This window comes from Xiphophorus hellerii, chromosome 12 (genome assembly GCF_003331165.1).
Source record: "Xiphophorus hellerii strain 12219 chromosome 12, Xiphophorus_hellerii-4.1, whole genome shotgun sequence".
Classification (NCBI taxonomy): domain Eukaryota; kingdom Metazoa; phylum Chordata; class Actinopteri; order Cyprinodontiformes; family Poeciliidae; genus Xiphophorus; species Xiphophorus hellerii.
In genome coordinates this window covers 17,179,262-17,200,082 of record NC_045683.1, presented here as the reverse complement: position 1 = coordinate 17,200,082, position 20,821 = coordinate 17,179,262, and the positions used below count along the sequence as shown (strand labels likewise).

Genomic DNA, 20,821 nt, shown 5'->3' with positions numbered 1-20,821 from the left:
ACGCAGCACTGTTGGACTTTTATAAGTGTGGTGAGGTAATCTGAAATACATCTAAAATGTTAAGCTGAGGTAACAATATAGTTTTCCTCTCTTCTGTTTACTGGAGTTTAGACTTTCCTCTGTTTACACAGATCTTTTTCCTTTACTTCTAATTGCATTGCAGAAATTCATTTTAGATCTTTTCTTCATTGCAGAAGATTTCTGAGTGCATCAATTTGTTTCAACCGCACAGCTTCTTACTGCAAATCAACAATGTGCTGCTCTTACAAAACCTCTCCAACAGTGTATGCAAAAAGTGTCAAATTCAGTTAAAATGCACCTCATAAGTGCCATAGTGTCAGAAAATGGAGGCTGGAGGGACAGGACAGAAAAGGGTTTGGAAGTAAATGCACCAGGAGGCGTAAACACTGAAAGTCAATGACTGAAGTGAAATCTGCTAGATTTCCTATGGTAGAAACTCTTTTCCACCAATTTGAATAATCTATTATGACCTACTGTAGGCTTAAGAAGACATGCATAAAAGAAACAGAAGCTCTGATCTGAGAGCACCTTCTATGTTAAAGTAGCTCCTTTAGTGGCTTCATCTAGGAGAGAAACACTGCTAAACAGATCAGCTTTAAGCCAGCTTTCAAGACTGAAGAATGAAAGCAAGCACATAAAGTTAGTTGCAGTAAGAGCTCAGCCAATATATGACAGAAGTTAAACTTTGAAAGAGTGCAAAGTGTTTTATCCACAGAAGAAAAATATTACAAGATGAAGCTTCTGTAAAGCGTCAAAAACTGTGAGAGAAGATATAATAAAAAGTTGAAATTACAGCAGATAATGCAAAATTTAAGGAAGGAGGAGAATGCAGTAGAGTAGTCAGAGACATGTAGACAAAGGAAGATGTTTAATTAAAATATGAAAATAATTTTTACTTATAATATAATAACAATATTATATATATTTTTGGCGGAAATTTGATTAAGTTTAAATTAGCTTTTTACTTAAAAAACAAACAAATATGTTTATTTAACCATAAAAAATATCAAAATCATCCAAAAATCAATGTTAAACCCAAATCTATAAACTGAAATGTGGATTTTTAAAAATTATTATTATTATTTTACAGTGTACAGCAGCTGTTACATGTTAATTTTTAAGGAAACTCAGTCTCCTTGAATCAGTCTCTAAATGGCTGGAATTAAGTTTTATGATTTAAAGTAACATTAATTCCTCCAAGAACAATGCTGAAGTCCAGGATTGCTGAAATGAGCTGCTGCAGGTACGCAAACACTTTCAAAACATTTATTTTTCTCCTTAAGGGAAACTAATGATGATTTGAGGCAAAGTTCTGCTATGACATTTAAACAGAAAAACTATTATCCCCAATTATCTAAAACCTTAGCAAAGTGACATCCCAGACAGGGATTCCTGGGTTAAAGATGATTATGAGGTTAACAGAGGGAAAGAGGGCTCTGGCCTCACTGCTCTCAGGCTGTCATGTTCTGTTATCCCTCCGTCTTTTCACCACCTGATTCACCTGACAGCTCAGACCTGCAGGCAGAACCGGACCGATCACCCCCAGACATCACACTGAAGTATGTTGGAGCTTATAGCAGCTTCTCTTCCTCAGATACTCAGACCGTGCTTCACTGAAAATGCTCTCACTCATATGCTGTATATATGTTTAAAAGATGATCAGTAAAAACTGAGAAATTGCAAACTGTTGGGATTCTCATAGGATTGGGCATGAGAACTGATTTGATGCTATCGCCACCTTCTGGACAGCAGTCCAGTAACTTGCACTATTTTGCAGTCTGTCCACAAAAAATGTTTCATTCCAATTCGTTAGGGATTTCTGCAATGACAATTTGATTTTAAAAGAGTTATTAGCAGTCAACTAAACAAAAAGTGCTTGATAAACTGCATCAGATTCGTTGCCACGTGATTTGATTGACATGAAGAAAGGTCAGAAAAAGGTCATCCAAACTCCAAGAAATAACTTGGAGTAACCTGAAGCTTTACTATTGCAGAACACATCAAAAATATTTAAGAAATCTGATTCACTGTGAGCAAAATAAACTTCAGGTTTTAAAGAGTTTAAAACAGAATATATGGTTTTGCAGTAATATTTAGCTGCGTGGTGTAGCGGTAAAGCGAGCGCCCCATATAAACAGAGGCTATGATGCTCAGCACATCCATCCTGGGTTCAACTCCCAACTCTGTGACCTTTGCTGCACCTCTTCCCGCCTTCCCTCTGTACCCATTTCCTGTCTGGTGATTGTAAATAAAGCCCTCTAGACCTTTTTTTTTTTTTTTGGTTTAAGTTTATTTATTATGTATTATTGTGAGTGGGAGATTGCAGACAAAACTGTCATAAAGCAAATTTACTGAGTATCCATTCAGTACACCTTAGCTTCTTCCATTCTGGTGCCTCATTACTAATACTTCGCTAGAAAGTGAGGAGCTCCATCAGTTCCTCTGTGTTGAAAGGAGTAAGCTGAGATGGATCAGATTTGGCTTGGAATACCTAAAACTCTGAATCCATTTTAGCAACTTTGTCTCTAAAACAATCCTTTAAGGGGTTGTAGCTCAAACTCTGCTAATGATCACAACAGTTTGTCTAAACTGTTGTGATCATACGAGCAGGTAATTATTGGAAAGTAACAATTTATTTCTTCTTCCTCTTTCTGATGCGTATGAGACCTCATGACTGCTTTTCCTATTATTGACCACAAGATGGCACTGAGAGTATTGTAGAAAGAAACTCAAAACTCAGCTTGCAATTTATAGTTTGCAAATACTTTCGTATCATGTGCACTACCTGTATGAAGCTACTACTATAAGTTACAACAACATCTACAAACTGTAACTACCCTAAGTAAATGTTCAGTAAAGATTGAACATTTACTTAATGTCTTTGTCTACATGACGCATTTAAGATATACTGTAGAATAGAGTAGAATAGGTGAGTAGAATATAAATAATCTTTGTTTTCCCAGAGTGACAATATTTCTGTGCAACACCAGATAAGTGACAAGTAATCAAAACAAGCAAACTCACACACAGATAGAATATAAATAAAACAGAATAAAGAACAAAATTATTTGTTAAATGTGTAAATATGCATCTACCACCATTTTTAGGGGTTTACAAGAAACCCTCCACTTTCCACATAAAATTTGAAATTCAAGAGTCCTTTTTATTAGTACAGAAATCTTTCAAGTAAATGAAAATTTGTACATGTTGCATTGTCTCGCAGAGCTGCTCGCATCACTGCTGCTGTCTGAAGCTGGTCTTCCTCTCCATTTTAATAACTTCAACACATTTCTTAATATTGGAAATCTTTTTCCTTTTTGTCTTTAAGCTACAAATGATTTCTCAATTGTAATTCTCAACTCAATTGTAGTTAAGTTATTTAAAAAACAAACAGATATTTAATAACCTTCAAATTTCCTTTTTTCACAGATTTGCACATATATATATATATTTTATAGTATTAGAAGGCTACTAACCATACAGCTCCACAGCTCAACGATCACCCGGTTGAATTGGCTTTTGGCTCAGCCAATGGCAGCGCTGCTCGTGCGCCCAACAGAGGAGGAGCCGCGAGCTCCATCTGGGTTCACACGCAGCTACAGGGGGAGAGGTGCTGCGCTCGTGCAGGAGGCAGGATCCATGGCAACAATCATGGCAGGTGGGAGAAAATTATCTACATTTATACTTGTAGCGCATATATAGATTGCTTCCAATGCATGGGGACGGAAAACTATTCTCCGAGACAGAGAAAATGAACCCTTTGTGTCTTCTTTGCTTTGTTTCAGAAGCGGAGACCCGCCAGAAGCTGCTGCGCACCGTCAAAAAGGAGGTGGGTGTTTTCACATCATCAGGAAAATCGTTTCGGGGGGGAAAAACTGCCTTATGAAGGTTTTATTGCTTAAGCTGCACTCTGTCAAACTTTCACAGAGATTATGACAACTCATATGGCTCACACCATGTTTGGGCACCGCTTCTCATATCTGAGTATGGTTTGAATAAACGTGGCTGATCTGATAGACCAGTTTACATTTTTTTTAGGGAAATAACAGTTCGTTTAAATAATCAAAAAGATAAATAATTAAGATTTTTTTTAATATTGTTTATTGTTACTTTGCTGGAGCTCAGAGGGAAGAAGCAGCACAAAGGAAGCAGATTGTCTGGCATCACAGCAAAGGAGATCATCAGTCTTCTGACGCACCATTTGGTTGTTTTATTTGGATATAATTTTGTGTGTGTGTGTGAGAGATAGAGGGACAGATAGAGAGAGAAAGGAAATAGAAAGGGGTGGGGGAGTTGAGGGGAAGAGATGCTTGTAATTAATTTTACTGCATTTAGTGGAAGCAAACATGGAAGCAGCCGCAATAATTTGATCATCTGGGTTTCCTCCCAAGCACAAAGAAGCAGATTTTGAATGAAACATTAGGATTGTTTAGTTGGCCTGACATTTAAACAACGATGACAGTCCCTTAGTAGATTAGAAATCCTTGCAGATAATTAGGGAGCTTTTATCAAAGAGCTGTCTGCACATTTTCAACAACAGTATTGGGTTTTTCCATAAGGTGCCATCTAAGAACGCTTAAAACTATGTCTTAGACTTTGCCATATTTTCACAGCAAACTGGGAAGGTGTTGAGATGCAAACCTCTTCCTGCATCGCCATCCATGTAAGGAGAGGTTTACACAGTGACTCATCTAATATCTGTTTTTACTGATTTTCTTTATTTTTAACACATCTGGAGCAGAGACTGAGAGATGAAAGCAATAAAGCAACTGACCAAACTTTTCAGTGAATCGTCTTTGTGTTTTCCCACATGCAGGCTGACCTGCAGGGTTTTTTTTTTTTATTTGAGAGGTGGAAGTGTTTAAAAAATGAACCATATATTAGGGCAAAGCTCCACTAACACCCTCAGTCAGACACATAACTGATATCAAGGTATTCCAGGTTTTTAAACATTAAATTTTAAAAACTGCTATAAATTGCCATCATATTGTTGCTATGGTTGGAAGTGAGAAAGAGTCTGAAGGTTTTTCACTAGCTATCTAAAAACATAAATGTGCAGTAGTGCACCTCCCCCACCTGTTGCTGTGCACTGCAGGTCAGCTGGCAGGAAGAACAGCCATTTTGTTGTTACAATATTGGATCTACAAGGGTGTCACTTCACAGATGTGCTACTTGGCAAACTCCGAGTTACACATCTGGTAGCTCTGCACAACAACCTTGTTTTCTTAAAAACTACCTCTGAATTTATTGTGGGTTTATTTTATATTTTTTGCTTTGGTCTATGTATCAAAATAACAACAGCTATATGTTATAGATAACAGTATCATCATTCTACAGATGAGGTAATTTGGTTTTCTGTTTTAAAAACAAAACAGTGAGATAATGTTTAACATTTTTGTTTAGATTTTTTCTTATAAATATTGTGGTAATGTTAAACTGTGGTATTTTTACTTGATGTACTACAGGAATCTGTACCCTAATCTGTACAGATCCATCCATGCTTCGTATAGATTGTGAATCAAACTATAATTATACAAATCAAAATTACTTACAAACGTCCAAAAGCAAAAGCAAGATTCCAACCTGCTTTTTAATCTCCCTTAAATATCTTTGCTAGGATTTGCATTTTAAATCATTTGCTTATGCTTTATAAATGGCAGGATTTTTTTCTGGCTAACAAAACCTTTAAATTTGCATCCTTATTTAAATGAAAATGGAACGACTTCGGTCGGATTTGTCTTCCTTTGCTTCCTGTTTACAGTCTTATCTGTGGAGGCCAGACCCTTCCTCTGATTAAACTCTGTTCACAATTAGCTTCACTCACAGTGACTCTTTTCAGTTTTTATTCTCTTGCCTTGTTTATGTGTAGCTGCTAGAGCCATCTGTGGCCAGATTGGGTCTGTGGACGGACCGACATCATTGTGGTTCATTGTGTGAACGGCTCACTTTGATCCCAGATGGATTTTTATTAGACCTGCGCGATATCAGGAAAGCATGATGCTGGAATATAACTGCTGAGTATTGTGTGCATCTTCCATTCATCACAATATCCTTTCAAGCTTTTCTATAAGTTGTGAGCATAAAGGACAGTGAAATGCAACCAATTGGCCAAATATATAGTTGGAAAGCAGAGTTTAAGTGCAATACATTTCAAACATTGTCTCCACGTAGTGGCTTCTGTTTTCACATTTGGAAACATTAAATTTGGGAGATGATCATTGTGACCCTGTGAAAAACAACATTAATGTAGCCAGCTTAAATATTTTTTTACAGAAAGTAATATGAAATGCTGCAGTTCTTGATGTTGCAACTCTATGATGATAGCTGTTCTAATGTAGGTATGTTAATATTAATCCTTTATAGAGGAAACATTTTTTGTCAACCTGAAGTAAAACTGAAATGCATGCTTCTTGTTGAAATAGATTTTCCATCGTTTCACTAACTTTAACACACCGGGTCAAATGAAGTGTGATAAATTGTGAATAAACCCTCACTGAAACATAAGAGCTTAAGCCATTTGTAAACTAATATATTTTATGTACTGTATTTCTCCATTGCATTTCCACTGTGCCCCACTGTTGTTTAATGTTTTTTCTGTGATCACTCTGAAGGTGGATGAAAAAATAAGTTTGTTTGCGCCATTTTCCATTGGTTTATGAGTTATATTGCTTGGTGTGGGCTGTGCCATATGGTGTCTCTATGCTGCGTGTTTACGCTCCGTCCCCATCAAGCTGGTTTTATGCCACCCGGTTGCTTCAGACGTACCTGGATGTGGGCCATTATTCAGAGAACTGAGCCTGTCTGCGGCAGCAGAATTACCTCTCTGGCAGAAAATTGGTGTGAATAAGAGCTCCTATTTGCCCGGTCTTTAGTACGGAGCCTCGCTCGAACTGCCTGTGTCACTGTGTCACGCTCTGCCTTTTCCATATATCATGCTTTAACAAACAAACACAAATGCACACCTGTGTTTGCTAAAGGAGTGAGTGAAAGAGAGCAGCACCCTTTACTTTCCTGCTTCCTGTGAACCATTTTCATTCTTTGTTTTAGGGTTGAACAGATTTTTCTGTGCCACTGAGGTGTATTGATGGACAGTGTTAATGCAAGGTTGATTAATTCATTCCACGGCAACAAGCTCAGGGAAATCATCAGATATCACTACCATCATGCACACGGATAGACATTATCAGTTGGAGACTGTGATCCTGTTTGTGCCTCTTAGGTGAATGATAGGCATAATGAGGATTTTGGAACTGCTGGAACAGGATGGCCTCCTTCCCTAAGGTTAAAAAAATCTTAATATGTTGCCTTGACTTTGAGGTGATGAACTGCCTGATCGACGAAGACGAAGCTCAAACCCGCATGTGCAATAAAAACATCCTAGTAAACTAAAGCATCAGCTTTACATACGCAACAGTCGTGACTTAGCTTTTTCATTTTTTTCATTACTTGCTCCCTTCATTCTTCATCGACATTGAATAATGAAGGGTGGATGTTAGTAAATTAGTTTTTCTCTCTGGCTGCTATTTGTTGCTATTACAGGATGTAATCGGAGTGCTCAGCAGATCTTTTATCAGTAAAGCTGTTGGTTTCAAGACAGTGATTAGTTAGAGCAGATTTACCCAGCTTTGCTGCAATAGAAGTTGCCAAAACATTGCTTAGCTACAAAATGTACGTGAAAACGACTTTAAAGCGGTTGATCTCTGTGTTACTGACGACTTGATGTTGGAGCTGCAGTCATTCCTATTTGTGTCAAAGATGAATTAATGTTGTTTTTTTTATGCATCTTTTTGGATAGAGAGTTCCACTTTGAGACTCGTGGCATCTCCATAGAAACCCTCAAGTTGCCAGCGCACAGACGCTTTGCCAGACTTATTCCTCAGAGGGCTGATCAGTAGCCTAGATGAGAGGGACGAGGGGACACAAGTGAGCAAATCAATCAAATTTTTTCTTGTCAGGTGAACTCAGGAAAGGAAGCTAAGGGACCTAAGTCTCCCGTGTTCTACATGTTGGGGCGTGCACGCGTGTGTGTGTGTGTGCTTTCTTTTTTTAGCAGTATATTCATGAGTTGAAGCTGCTAGGCATCTCATCAGACTGCTGCTGTCTCTGTTGTGTTGGCAGTATGAATCATTTCTGTTGCAGCTGAAATAAACAATGGCACTGATTGTTTCTAATGACTGTGCTCTAATTAGTCAGTGCCATATGAGTAAATAAATATTTTCAAGGAGTGCAGTTTGAGCCACAAGTGTGATAAAACAGATTAAATCTTTCACTAACTGTGAGAAGACTAACTAACATTGTTAGTTTGCTATAGCTAGCTAACTAATGAAGTAGTTAGTTAGTTAGTTAGTTAGTTAGTTAGTTAGTTAGTTAGTTAGTTAGTTAGTTAGTTAGTTAGTTAGTTAGTTAGTTAGTTAGTTAGTTAGTTAGTTAGTTAGTTAGTATTGCACAATGTGCTTTCTATAAAAGTATGAATTTATTCAAAAATAAGATTGTGGCTTTATGAAAAACAGCATGTCTCTCTAAAATTTCAGGTCATGAAATGTTATGTGGTTGACTATTACTTTCAGTAAAATATTATTCAATAATGTACATTGATATTTGGTTCATCAAAATTATCTGCAGCCATATTGAATAAATTATGACATTGTTTTGATAAAAATATTTAAGCTCACATTCCGATGTTTTCTAGCCCAAAATTTTCTGTTTCATCAGCTGAAAGCACAACTTCATTATAACTGATAGAAATGAAGGCTTAAAAACATCAGCCTGTGTAAATAATCAAGATAATCAATTAGTAAATTAACTGGAATAAATAAACTTCTCAATAAAATTTTAATTTATGTATATCGCATATCACTGTCCACTTTTGCATGTTTTAAGATATACCAACACTCGGAAAGAAAACTCTCCGTCCGTACGGACGTACGTATGTAGTCAGGTCTTTATGAGATAGACCCTTTTTCCCATTTATTGCAGCTATGTACCGTACTCTGATTTATTTTTGACACTCTGTCTAATATTCCAACGTTAATCGTAAAGTAGTTTAGAATTATGTAGTGGAAGAAAAAGGCACTTCAGACCCGATCTGCCTGCTGTGTTCTTAGGTCTTCATGATGCTGTTTGTTCATTAATGTTCTCTTATCAAACCACTGAAACCTTAAAAGAACAACTGGCTTTATACTGTGATTAGTTAACGCACAGGTGGACTTTAAATATTGTTTGACTTCCGAAGGTAGTTGGTGTCACTGTATTTTATTAAGTGTTATTAGAATATAGAGGGCTAAATATAACTACTCACCACAATGTTCAGATTTCTTTGTGGAGAAATTTTGAAAAAAACACAAGAAATGTTCCTCCACTTTACAGTTGCACTATTTGTTATTGCCTGTGACACAGAATCGATCGAGCGTTTGTAACTTGAGAAATTGATGAAGTATAAATATTTTTGCATTGTTTATTTTCTTGTTATAATCCAGTGGGATTCAAGTGATTTATTTTGTTTACCTCCTGTTTTATGTTTTAAGAGTTCACACTTAGTTATTTATGAAAGTGTGGTTTTACTTTAAATCAGTCTGCTTCCACATCATCTTTGGATGTTCTTTGACCTGAAATCTTGACATATTTAGGTCATATGTGTGTATATTTTAACATTTTGTGTCTCATTTGGCCATTTCTAAGTCTAATAGCATATGATTGGGAACTTGTAAGGACATGTTAGCTCAGACAGAATCAGCTGTTTATGATCTAAATGCTCTACTCTGCTCTGCTGATTGACCTAATATGACTGAATCAGAAAGTACCATTTGTCAGGCGAGTGCTGAAGTGTTCCTGCTGACTGTCGCTGTCTCCGCATGTTTGGCTCAGCCTTTGTGTTAGCACCTGCATCAAAGTGCAGAACATGTTAACTCTGAAAGCTGCACCGTGACTTTTTACCTTGCTGTGTTCAACACGTCTATGATGATTATGGACAGAAATAAAAAAATGTTTTATTTATTTAGATTTCAGCTTAGTTGTGCATTGGGCTGATGGGACTTTGTGAAACATATTATGACCACAAATTTCCTTGCAGAGAGAGGCATATGCATGTCCAGCATGTAGAGAGAGGGTTTGCCTGATGAGCCTGGCAGTGTAATGCGTTCTTTGTGGACAGACTAATTTCAGCAGGAAATTACAGCTCATCTATCTGCGTGGCCGTGTCTGGAGGTTGATATTCCCCATCCAGACTGCAAAGCGGTGCCCACACTGGGTTGCGTCTCCATAGTCACCACAGGGGTTGATTCACCACTCCTCTTAACTCGTGGTGCGTGGCAGTTGTCAGGTCAGCGGGGAGAAGGACACATCGACAACAAAGCCAAACTAATAAGCTCTTCCTTGCATCCGATGTGATCGTCTTTTTTTTTATAGAAAGTATGAAGTCGCCTTCTGCATTTTAATCTGCAACATAATCATCTGTTCCCACTGAGCGATGGTAATTGCTTAGAAATGGAGGTCTGTGATGTATGAACTGCCCTCCTCTAGCACCAAATGGACCTCCATCTCCCAGCGGTCCTTGGCACAAGAGCTGGTGACTCATTCACAGACTGAACATGCAGTTGCTGGTAGTTTTTCCTGCTCCTAACTTTTAAGGCTAAACTCCTCTTTCATTAATAAATCCTCCTAATTATTCCCTCAGCTGAAGCGTGTTTTTCACTCAGTCAAATCCTCACTAAGAAGCCCCTCTCAGACTGTTTGTGCCTGATGTGACATCGTAATGAATGAGTCATCCAGCGTCTCCTCTTTCATTGACAGGTGAAGCAGATTATGGAGGAAGCTGTCACCAGGAAATTTGTTCATGAAGACAGCAGCCATATTGTGTCCTTTTGTGGTGAGTATTCAAAAATCACATAACTTTGTTGTCATCATGCTTCAATTGAGTTAAACAGCTTAGATATATATTTATTCTCTTCCTGCTATTAGGAAAAAATGGCCTCCACCTACTGTTTCTGATAGTCACGGGTCCATCACAGTAAATTAGAATCAAATCAAAAGGTTGATTTATTTCAGTAATTCTCATATTATGCAAATTTATTACACATGAAGAGATGTATTCAGATTGTTTTGATGTTATTGATGATTGTACATTACAGTTAGTGAAGCGAAAATATGTTGGATATTTTCTGCCACACTTTTTCCTTTCACTCAACTTTCAGTTAACACTGAGTTCAGTCAGGTTCTCTAGCAATTACATTTTTTGTTTTGTCCTGCTGAGGGTGTCTGTGACTGTGGACAGCTGTCTTCCCGTTACTTTTGTATGGAATTAACATTTCTGTACTAAAAATGAAATTATTGCTCCATCGTTCAAATCAAAGCATTAAATCACTGATCACCATGGAAAACACACCGCCCACATTCAGACACTAACGCTCAGACCAGAGAATCACAGGAAATGTGATATATTTGTGGATTTTCAGTGTGAACAAAATAACTCACACAAAATCTAATATTTTTACCTGGTGAAAGACCACGTCTGCAAACAAACAACAAGTTTGACATGAGGTGAGACGCTTCAAACCCAATGAAATGTGAGAGAAGTCACAAACCTTGTCTTGACTCAGACTCAGGTCAGCATGTAGTGCTGTGATGCAAACAAATGAGCGGTCGCCATGGTGTTACCTTTTAAATATGTGCAAAGAGATGCACCAGTGAAGGTACGGAGGAGCTGTCAGGTCTCTGAAGGTCTATCAGCTCTTTACTGATGTGAAGATGCAGTAGCATCAAGCTTGTCAAATTGTGTGAAGTCGCTAAATTTACTGGTGCAGACTGAAGAAGATGTGGGTAACTTGTAATTTGTTAGTTTACCGTGCATGCTGTGGAACATAAAGCCCACAGAGTAAAAAAAAGAAACTTTTAAAATGCCATTTAAGCTATCACATATTATCTCCACATAATGTTGCTTATATATGGTCTATTTGAATTTCACAGTGTGTCAAACATTTGCAACTCTGCCTAAAACCTTCTATATCCACATAGGTTTAATAATCCAATAATCAGCTCACACTGAATCCCTCTTTTTTCCAGTTTAATTTCCCTCTGAGTAACTAATGAAAATTAAATTTTACAAGACTCCTTGCTGCAAGCTCTGTTTTACTCATTTTTCCTGTCTGATGTGCTTTACGTGCTTCCATTAGTGCTTTCATGTTGCCACACCAACAGATTTCTTGGCCTGCAGTCTGGACATTATCTATTGAATGGAGGCCTCTACATGCTCTGCTATAATATCCGGTGGACACGCTTCAGTTTAAAAAATACCCTCCTCCTCCTGCTTTGTTGTCGAAGCTTCCTCCTCCACCTACTGACCCCTCCAGTGTGGTTTTCTGGCTGCAGTCGTTGATGAGATGAGATGAGAGTGGAAGATCGGAGAAGCGCTCACTGGGGAGCCATTAACCTCCTCGTTCATGGCTACTTTTATGAGCTGCCTACTACAAGCCTGAATGAAATGTAGAAACTGGAGGGAAAAGACTGAGATAAAAGGCACTAAAATGTTTCAGAAGAAACAAAAAAAAAATATTAGAGTTTGGGACATAAACAGCTCGGGTGATTTATTTCTACGTTTTAGTTGTTACATTTCCAGAGCTCTCCTTCAGGTCCTATCTTGCTTGTGTGTTTGATAGCAGAAACAAATTTGTCTCTGGGAAAGTTCATTATAAATATACTGCATGTATACACATTAGATTTTTTTCCTTTTATAAAAATGAAACATACATAATGAAACATTTAAAATGCTCTTTATGTTACCTCACAGTAGAAAAGAAAGTGTTCGCTTTTTACAACAATAATTAATACATTTTTGTTTGGGGTAGACAGACTAAGACATGCTTCCAATACACAGAGGGCAGCCAATGTGGTGTACAGAATGTAAATATCAAGACCATTCTTAATAGTTTTCCATATAAACTGTAATATTACAGAAACCATGATGCTGCCCCCACCTTCTTTCACTGTTGTTTCTGTGATATACTGTGTTGCCTTCACATCCAGCGTATTTTAGGGGACTGTGGTCCAAACGTTCCAGTTTGATTCCTTCAGACCATAGCACATTCTCCCACAAGGAGATTTATTGAAGATAGGTCTAGATGTTTTCTTTAGATAAATAGAATCATATCTTGCATTTCAATGCCTTAGTCCAAGTGGAGAGTCCAGAAAATAGCTGTGAAGACGTTATGCTTGCTCACACCAGCTGTCTTGAGAGAATTCAGACGTGAAGAATGACGTTTATACCTTTGCTTGAGGCACATGGCATCTAATGCTGTGAGATTAATTTTTTTTCCCTGACTTATCAGTGATAACATTGTGCAGTGAGATCCATTTTTGAGCTTCCTTCAAATTGTTACTGCATTTAAGGGATGAAAGTAAGCAAATGTGAGGGAAATCCAAGAAAAACAGATGAAAGACAAATCAAAAGGCGCTTCAATAAAGTATTAATTGAAGGATTTACAAACTAATGCAAACAAGCCTGTGCAACTTTCTTGCTTTTTGAAACTCCCTCCCCTAATGGCCTTGTCAAAGTTTTGATTTGTGATGATTTATCATTATCTCATTTTTTCCCCCCCATCACAAATACCTGCCACTGTACATTCTGGACTTTTTATTTGTAAAATGTGAAGGTGTGTTTTTGGTGTGTTTTTGATTTCAGAAACTAGAACTAATGCTTGTATTGTACTGGACCTGTTTCTGGTAAATATGGTGTAATTATATCAGGGTTTTTTTATTGCGAAATGCTGTGCTGTTGCCTTGCTTGCTGTTCTGAGTGAAGTGTTGGTCAGCTACATGCCACTGACATCAGTCTGTCAGACTCTTAGTTGCCACAGATACAGGGTGATTAGAGACGGTTTACTGAATTAGATGTTTCTGTCAGGTGGGTACTGATCCTGCTTACATGTTGCATTTTGTCCCTTTTCACCTGCAGCTATGGTTTTAAGGTGATTTCTTTGTGGGTTTTAGTTGATAAACTCCTGCACCAAAATAATAAAAATGTGTTCTGATTCCTTTGTGCTTACTTTAGTTTAGTTATTCATAGTTTTTCATCTCACAGCAGACCTAGAGATTCCCAGAATCCTCGCCGCATTTTAGTGGAGAGACAGATTTTAAAAAGCAGCAGGGGTTGTACTTCTGCCATCTGAGACCACTTATAGGAGATGATGAGGGAGTAGCAAAGCTGGAATATAATTGGAGACCTTTTAATAAGGCTCGTTGTTCTGACATTTATCTCGCTGCTCTTATAATAATGGGATACCAGGATGGAGGGAGGGACAAGTGAGGAGGAAAAAATATGGGAAAAGAAGACTTCTATGGAAACGAGCGGCAGAATGTAGGAAGAAGTTGTTTGCTGAAGCGGTGACGGTGGAACGAGGCAGATCGTGATCCTCGCAAGTTGCCTCTGCCCCCCTCCCGTCTCTCCCAAAGCTCCGTCACTCCATCAGTAAGGGTTGCTATGGTAACCCCATCCTTTCCCCCTGACCCCATGTGAACAGGGATTAGTCTTGACAGAAAATTCAAATGTCAACACAGCAACCAGGCGCTGCCACGTCGACTTGGGGAGGAAGCAGGGTCCGGTCCACGTCACCTTAAAGTAAAATGTGTCAACATGTCTTCATCTGGAGCATCCTGTTACTGAGACTTATACTGACCTATATACGTAGCAATATTATTAATTTATGCGGCATGAATATGGGAAGAAAACATAATTACAGTAACTTTTGTCATTACTGAAATCAATTATTAAACGATCTCTCAGTGAGTGTTTGAAAATGGCTGCATTTATTGTACAAAAAAGATCCAAATCACAAGTACATCTCAAAAAGCTAGAACATCTTTGGAAAGTAATTTGTCGCAGTAAATTGATACAAGTAAAATGTTTGTTATATGGACTAATTAGACATTGACTGATGCATACTTATTAATTTTTCTGATTTGCTAGTAGCTAATTGGAGCCCAAAATTCAGCTTCTCACAATGGCTGAATATTAGTTAAGACCAAGAAAAAAGATTTTTAATACAAAAAAGTTATTTTATTACCATACAATAACTTCTGTTGTACAACAGACAAAAGGTTAGGCTGCCAAAGGTTGTTGTTAAAAAAGCTTTTTACACAGTCAGTTCTAAGTATATTAATGGAAAGTTGAGTGAAAGGTAAAAATGTGGTTGAAGAATGCAGAATGCAGTAATACAGATTGCAGCAGTTTTGAGAAGGGAGTCCCATCAGTACATTAACTCAGTGTTTTTCAATCCTGGTCCTCAAGGCACACTGCCCTGCATGGTTTAGGCATTTCCTGGCTTCAGCACACATGACTTCAATTTATGGCTGATTAACAGGCTTTTGCTGAACTCCAACCATCTGAATGGGGTGTGTTGAAGCAGGGAAACATCTAAAACATGCAGGTCAACGAGCCTTGAGGACCAGGTTTGGGAAACACTGCATTAAATGACTGTACTGTGCAAGAGGAGGGAGGCAAAACCTCCCTACACAGGAAATACACCAAGTAATATAACTATGTTTTAGTGATAATTAGTGGTTTTATTTGTTCTTTTACTTCTCCACTCATCTGGTGCTCGGTTTTAATAGATTACACCTTAATAAAGAAAAGACTCTCTGTCCACACAGCTGCGGTGGAGGCATGTGTCCTGCATGGGCTCAAGCGGCGAGCGGCTGGCTTTCTGCGCAGCAACAAGATAGCAGCGCTCTTCATGAAGGTGGGCAAAAGCTTCCCCCCGGCGGAGGAGTTTTGCAGGAAGGCCCAGGAGCTGGAGCAGGTCATGGAGACAAAGTGAGCGACGCATGCGTCACAGCCTCTCCTCACACATCACAGCAGAATTCAAAGCAGAGCAACAAAGCCTGTTTGATTGTTTGTACAATGAAAGCAATTACATATTTTCTGAAGAAGCTTCTTTTTATTGAAGAGTCAGAATAATTTGGGGGCTGGGAGTCTTTCGTCTTGTTTGCAAGATGCAGAGAAAATTGAGAATGTACTTTTAAAAAAAATCAAATAAAAAATTGGTTGCTTGATTTTATTTTTCTGCAGACGAAGTCAAAGCCTGCAGAGTCAAGACAGCCTTCGCAGGATGCCCCGGCTGCCGAGCCTCAACCCTCCTGGGGTCAAGAACCTGTGGATCAGGACGGCTCTGTTTGAGAAAGTGCTGGACAGGATTGTCCTTTACCTGGTGGAGAACAGCAGGTGCGTTGAGAGGACAAACCACCCTCGTGTGGGATGAAAGGTTTCTGTTCCTCTTCAGAAAAATAAAAGTTGTACTTATTTTCTTCCAGTAAATACTATGAGAAAGAAGCTATTCTGATGGACCCTGTGGATGGACCGATTCTGGCTTCGCTGTTAGGTAATGAAGCAGGAAAAGGAGCATATTTGTGTAGTTACATGTAATTTCCTGCCTTGGACTGTTATAATAGGGCTTTAAGTCGAGAGAAATGTTATAGTTGGAGCCATTTGATTGCTACTTTAAATTCTATTAATGTGCATTCATTTGAAACCACTTAGACATTCATTATTCAGTTCTTTACTAGGACATGCTCAAATATTGATGTCTGGTCTAATTTTTTATCTCTGGAAAATGAAAGTGATTTAATTACACAAAAAAAATTATATATACTTCAGCTTTATGGGTCTCCTGAGTGAACAGACTATTGCATATCAATAAATTAAAGATCTGAGCTTTGACTTGACCCAGGATGTTATACTTCTTAATTCTCAGGTAGTACTTGACATGTTTGTTGGTACATATTGGTAATTATCATGTTGTGGGTCCAGTTCATGTTGCTTTTTTACAAATGGCCATGTATTATCCTGGAGGTTATTTTTCAGCTGGTCAGGTCCTGCTGCATTGAAGAACCCCAAACCATGATACATCCACTTCTGTGCTTCACAGCTGGAGGAGTATTTAGAATGTCTCAACTATGGCTTTTGTTTTGGTGCGCACACAAATCAGTTTTATACTAATCTGTTATTCCAGAAGTCTTGATGTTTGTCCACGTTTTCTCCGATAAACTTTAGTTTGACCTTCCTGTGTTTTTCAGAGGACAACTGTTTCCTCCTTGCACATCTCCCAGTTCAATGTCTGTGGTCTCTTGCTGAACATGTGAAACCATCGATAAAAATAAATTAAAGCTGAATCTAGCTAGCTAGCCAGATAGTTCTTCTCAGCAAGTACTAGCTGAGAAGAACTAAGAAAGGTTTAAGGCCTAGTCAAAGCCCAGATCTAACTGTGATTATGCGGGGTGACTTGAAATGGGCTGATCATGCAAGAAAACCCCCAGGCAGGCATGTTGTCCTAACTTTATTCTCAGCTAAAATATTCCCTGTTGTTGTTCAACTCCAATTAAATAACAGTCTTGTCCAATGATTTAAAAAAAAAAAGGTTAGACATCAAAATGTTAGCACAGAATTGAATGTTTCATTAATTATTTTTTCACAAATCTGTACAATGAGGCTACAATTTGAAAATATTAGAAAATCTACTTGATTTTAAATTACTTCTCCTGCTCTGTTTTAGTTGGGTTATAATGTTTGGAAGGTCTAAGACTATCTGAAGACTGTGTTTCCCCTCGGTGTCTCGTTGTTGACAGTTGGACCCTGTGCTTTGGAGTACACAAAGATGAAGACAGCTGATCACTTCTGGACTGACCCGTCTGCTGACGAGTTGGTTCAGAGACATCGCATCCACAGTGGAATCTGCAGGCAGGATTCTCCCACCAAGAGACCCGCGTTGTGTGTGCGTATGAAATTTGAGAGGTTCTTCTTAGCCTTTTTGTCCAAGTGTCAGATTTGATCCTGATAGATCAGCTGCATTAGCAGACATTCACTGCTGAGATGCATTAAGTGAAGCACAGTGCATTACAGAAGCAGGAACAGAGAGCATCTCGCACATTTTCACCCATTACGCTGTCAGTAGAGCAGGTCAGCTCGGCCCATCTCACAAACTCCCAATGCTCTGAAGCGTTCGTGTGCCGCGGAGCTATTTGCAAATGTGTGTTTGAAGGAAAACAAGATGCATGAGGGCAGCTTTGTTGATGCACATGAACAAGGAAGTGTGAGTCATCGGTGTGTTTTGTGATTGCACAGATCCAGAAGCGTACACTCCAGCAGCAGCATGGATGAGCGCCCGTCGCCTTCCCCGTCAGCTCGAGAATATGTGGAGTCGCTTCATCAGAACAGCAGGGCCACGCTGCTTTTTGGCAAGAACAATGTGCTGGTGCAACCGGTAACTCTGTGGTGCTTTATATACAGCATCTCACTATTTATACATGTTTATTTCCCTTAAAATGTTTCACATTTTGTCATTTTACATTGATAAATTATGTGATAGAGCAACAAAAAGTAATGAATAATTACTTTGTGAATGAAAAATGATGCCCAGCTCTAAAAATATTTCACAAATAAAAAACTGAAAACCTTTTTTCTACTCTATCTCTACCAAACATACACATCTTGAAGCTGAAATCTGTAAGCATTCATCTTTGGAAAATAGCAGGAAGCTCAGTCAGAATGGACAGAGAGCTTCGGCTTGCAATCTTCAAGCCGAAGATAGATAGAATGGTTTGACTGGGCCATTCTATCAGATCTAAGTACCTTCATCTTGATCATACCATTACAGCTCTGACCCCTTAATTAGCTCCATCCATGTTTCCATCAGCTCTAATCGGCTTCTGTGTCGTGGCTGCAGTAAACTCCTCTAACACAGAGGTCTGCAACCTGCGGCTCCAGAGCTGCAAGTGGCTCTTTGGACCTTCCACGACGGCTCTTAATAACTTTGGAAAACTTTGCCAATTTTAGCAAAGTTTATAGATTGTTTTGATGGAATAATTACACTTTTGCATCCACAAAAGAATCATTATAAAAGAAACAATAATATTTTTACATCTTCTTCTATCATTAGGCTGGAAACTAAGTGCATTTTCAGAATTAGTGTCTTAGGCTAATATTTCTGAAGTATTTTCTACAAATATCAACATCCCATTGCAGATCAATGTATCCACCCGCTTTATTGCTAGAAATTATGTGAAGTAAAATGATGGTTCTTTAAAGGCAAGGACATATTTTCTATTACACATATTAAACAAAAAATAGAAGCAGTTCTTTTCCTTTTTAAAGATAATGCAACATTTGCTGCCCTAAACAAGTTTCAGCTAGCTGAACTGAGGGCAAAATGTCTCTTTTAATGATAAAGGCTGCAGACGCCTGACATAGCAGCATGAAGATGTGTGAAGGTGTGTTCAGGGAGACACAAATAGCCCTTTACATGTTGCCCAGAAACTAACATTTTGCACATTTTGACTTATTTGCTGTCGCATACGTGACTTATGGCAGACTACAAGTGGGGCTTCTTATGACTTTCTGTCAGCAACACCTTTCATGTTGTACAGCTGCAATTAAACTGAGATTAAACTACATGCAGATGGACCAACTAGGTGAACCAACTAGGTGAACCAACTAGGTGACTACTGAAGACAATAGGTGTAATTGGATTGTATTTAGACATGCTAGCGTAAAGGAGGCTGAATGAAAAATGTATGTCATTCTTTTCAGATTTTTATTTGTGGAGATATTTAAAAACTTTGTATGCTTTTTCTTCCACTCGTAATCCCACATAATCCCAGTGTGATATGTTTATGTCCACCATTTTCTACTGATTTCTGTTTTTTGACCATTCTGTCATCTTGCCCCTGCTGTAGAGGGATGACATGGAGGCTATCCCAGGTTACCTCTCTCTGCACCAAACTGCTGACATAATGACACTGAAGTGGACGCCCAATCAGCTCATGAACGGGTCTGTTGCAGACTTGGACTATGAACGCAGGTGCGAAATAATCTCATTCTGAACATAGAAAAATGCATCAGTATTTTATATAATTGCTGTTCTGTTCTCCTGCTCATACCAAGAAAAAAAATAACGTGCCTTATTTCACTTGTTGTGCTGTTTTTATAACACTCTTCTGCTGAATAATGCAGTGTGTTTGTGCTGGGGGCTCAGTGCTCTGAGTTACTGCTGGTGATCTGATGAAGCCGGTTTTCAGCTTACCAAGCAGCCAACCTCATGGCTTATTGACTGCAACCCTGTCAGAGCTCCATCAAACTAGAAAAAACCATGTTAGCGTCTAACACCTGCACATGGTTTCCATCAACAAAATAATCAATCCTGGCTTGTTTAAGTGCATGCTGCTGGGCTGGTGGCTGCTTTTTTTCATTCTGATTTTAATGAACCATTTATAGTTTTTTTGTTTCTTACTTTTAACCTGGTGTGCAAAATAAAGAAAGGGTCGTTGCTTCAGTGACTGCCTGCTTTTCTGTCGTTTTTCAGTGTATACTGGGACTATGCCATGACAATCAATTTAGAGGAAATAGTGTACTTGCACTGCCATCAACAAGGTATGAGCTTTTACTTAAAATCTCATTCCTACTTTGATTATTTGCAGTATATTGATAATCTCCTGTCAGTGTGAAGGGTTTGATAGATTGTCATACATCTGTGTCCTGCAGTGGACAGTGGGGGGACAGGTGGTGTTAGTCAGTCAGGATGGGATCCAAAGACCTCCACTTCGCTTCCCCAGAGGAGGACATTTGCTCCAGTTTCTGTCTTGCCTGGAGAACGGTCTGCTCCCTCACGGACAGCTGGACCCTCCTCTCTGGTCCCAGAGGGGAAAGGTCAGCATCGTCTTTCCAAAACACAATGCAAATACTTGCAGCTGGGATCCTTAAAGGAAGCATGAATACAATGGCAAACAAAGATTATCTGATCTAAAAATCTATAAGAATGGG

At 38.6% G+C, this 20,821-nt stretch overlaps 1 protein-coding gene across 2 annotated transcripts in view; it reads left to right on the top strand.

Moving 5' to 3' along the window:
* The first annotated feature begins 3,590 nt into the window (after window positions 1–3,590).
* Window positions 3,591–20,821, top strand: part of sgsm1a (small G protein signaling modulator 1a) — a 31,307-nt gene continuing 14,076 nt past the window's right edge. For both annotated transcript variants that reach the window (XM_032578862.1, XM_032578861.1), the window contains exons 1-11: window positions 3,591–3,679; window positions 3,807–3,850; window positions 10,810–10,885; window positions 15,661–15,823; window positions 16,079–16,231; window positions 16,321–16,388; window positions 17,632–17,797; window positions 18,149–18,266; window positions 19,738–19,862; window positions 20,364–20,431; window positions 20,550–20,707. In XM_032578862.1, the coding sequence (XP_032434753.1) occupies window positions 3,661–3,679; window positions 3,807–3,850; window positions 10,810–10,885; window positions 15,661–15,823; window positions 16,079–16,231; window positions 16,321–16,388; window positions 17,632–17,797; window positions 18,149–18,266; window positions 19,738–19,862; window positions 20,364–20,431; window positions 20,550–20,707 (1,158 nt within the window). In that variant the 5' untranslated portion in view covers window positions 3,591–3,660. The remainder of the gene's footprint in view (window positions 3,680–3,806; window positions 3,851–10,809; window positions 10,886–15,660; window positions 15,824–16,078; window positions 16,232–16,320; window positions 16,389–17,631; window positions 17,798–18,148; window positions 18,267–19,737; window positions 19,863–20,363; window positions 20,432–20,549; window positions 20,708–20,821) is intronic.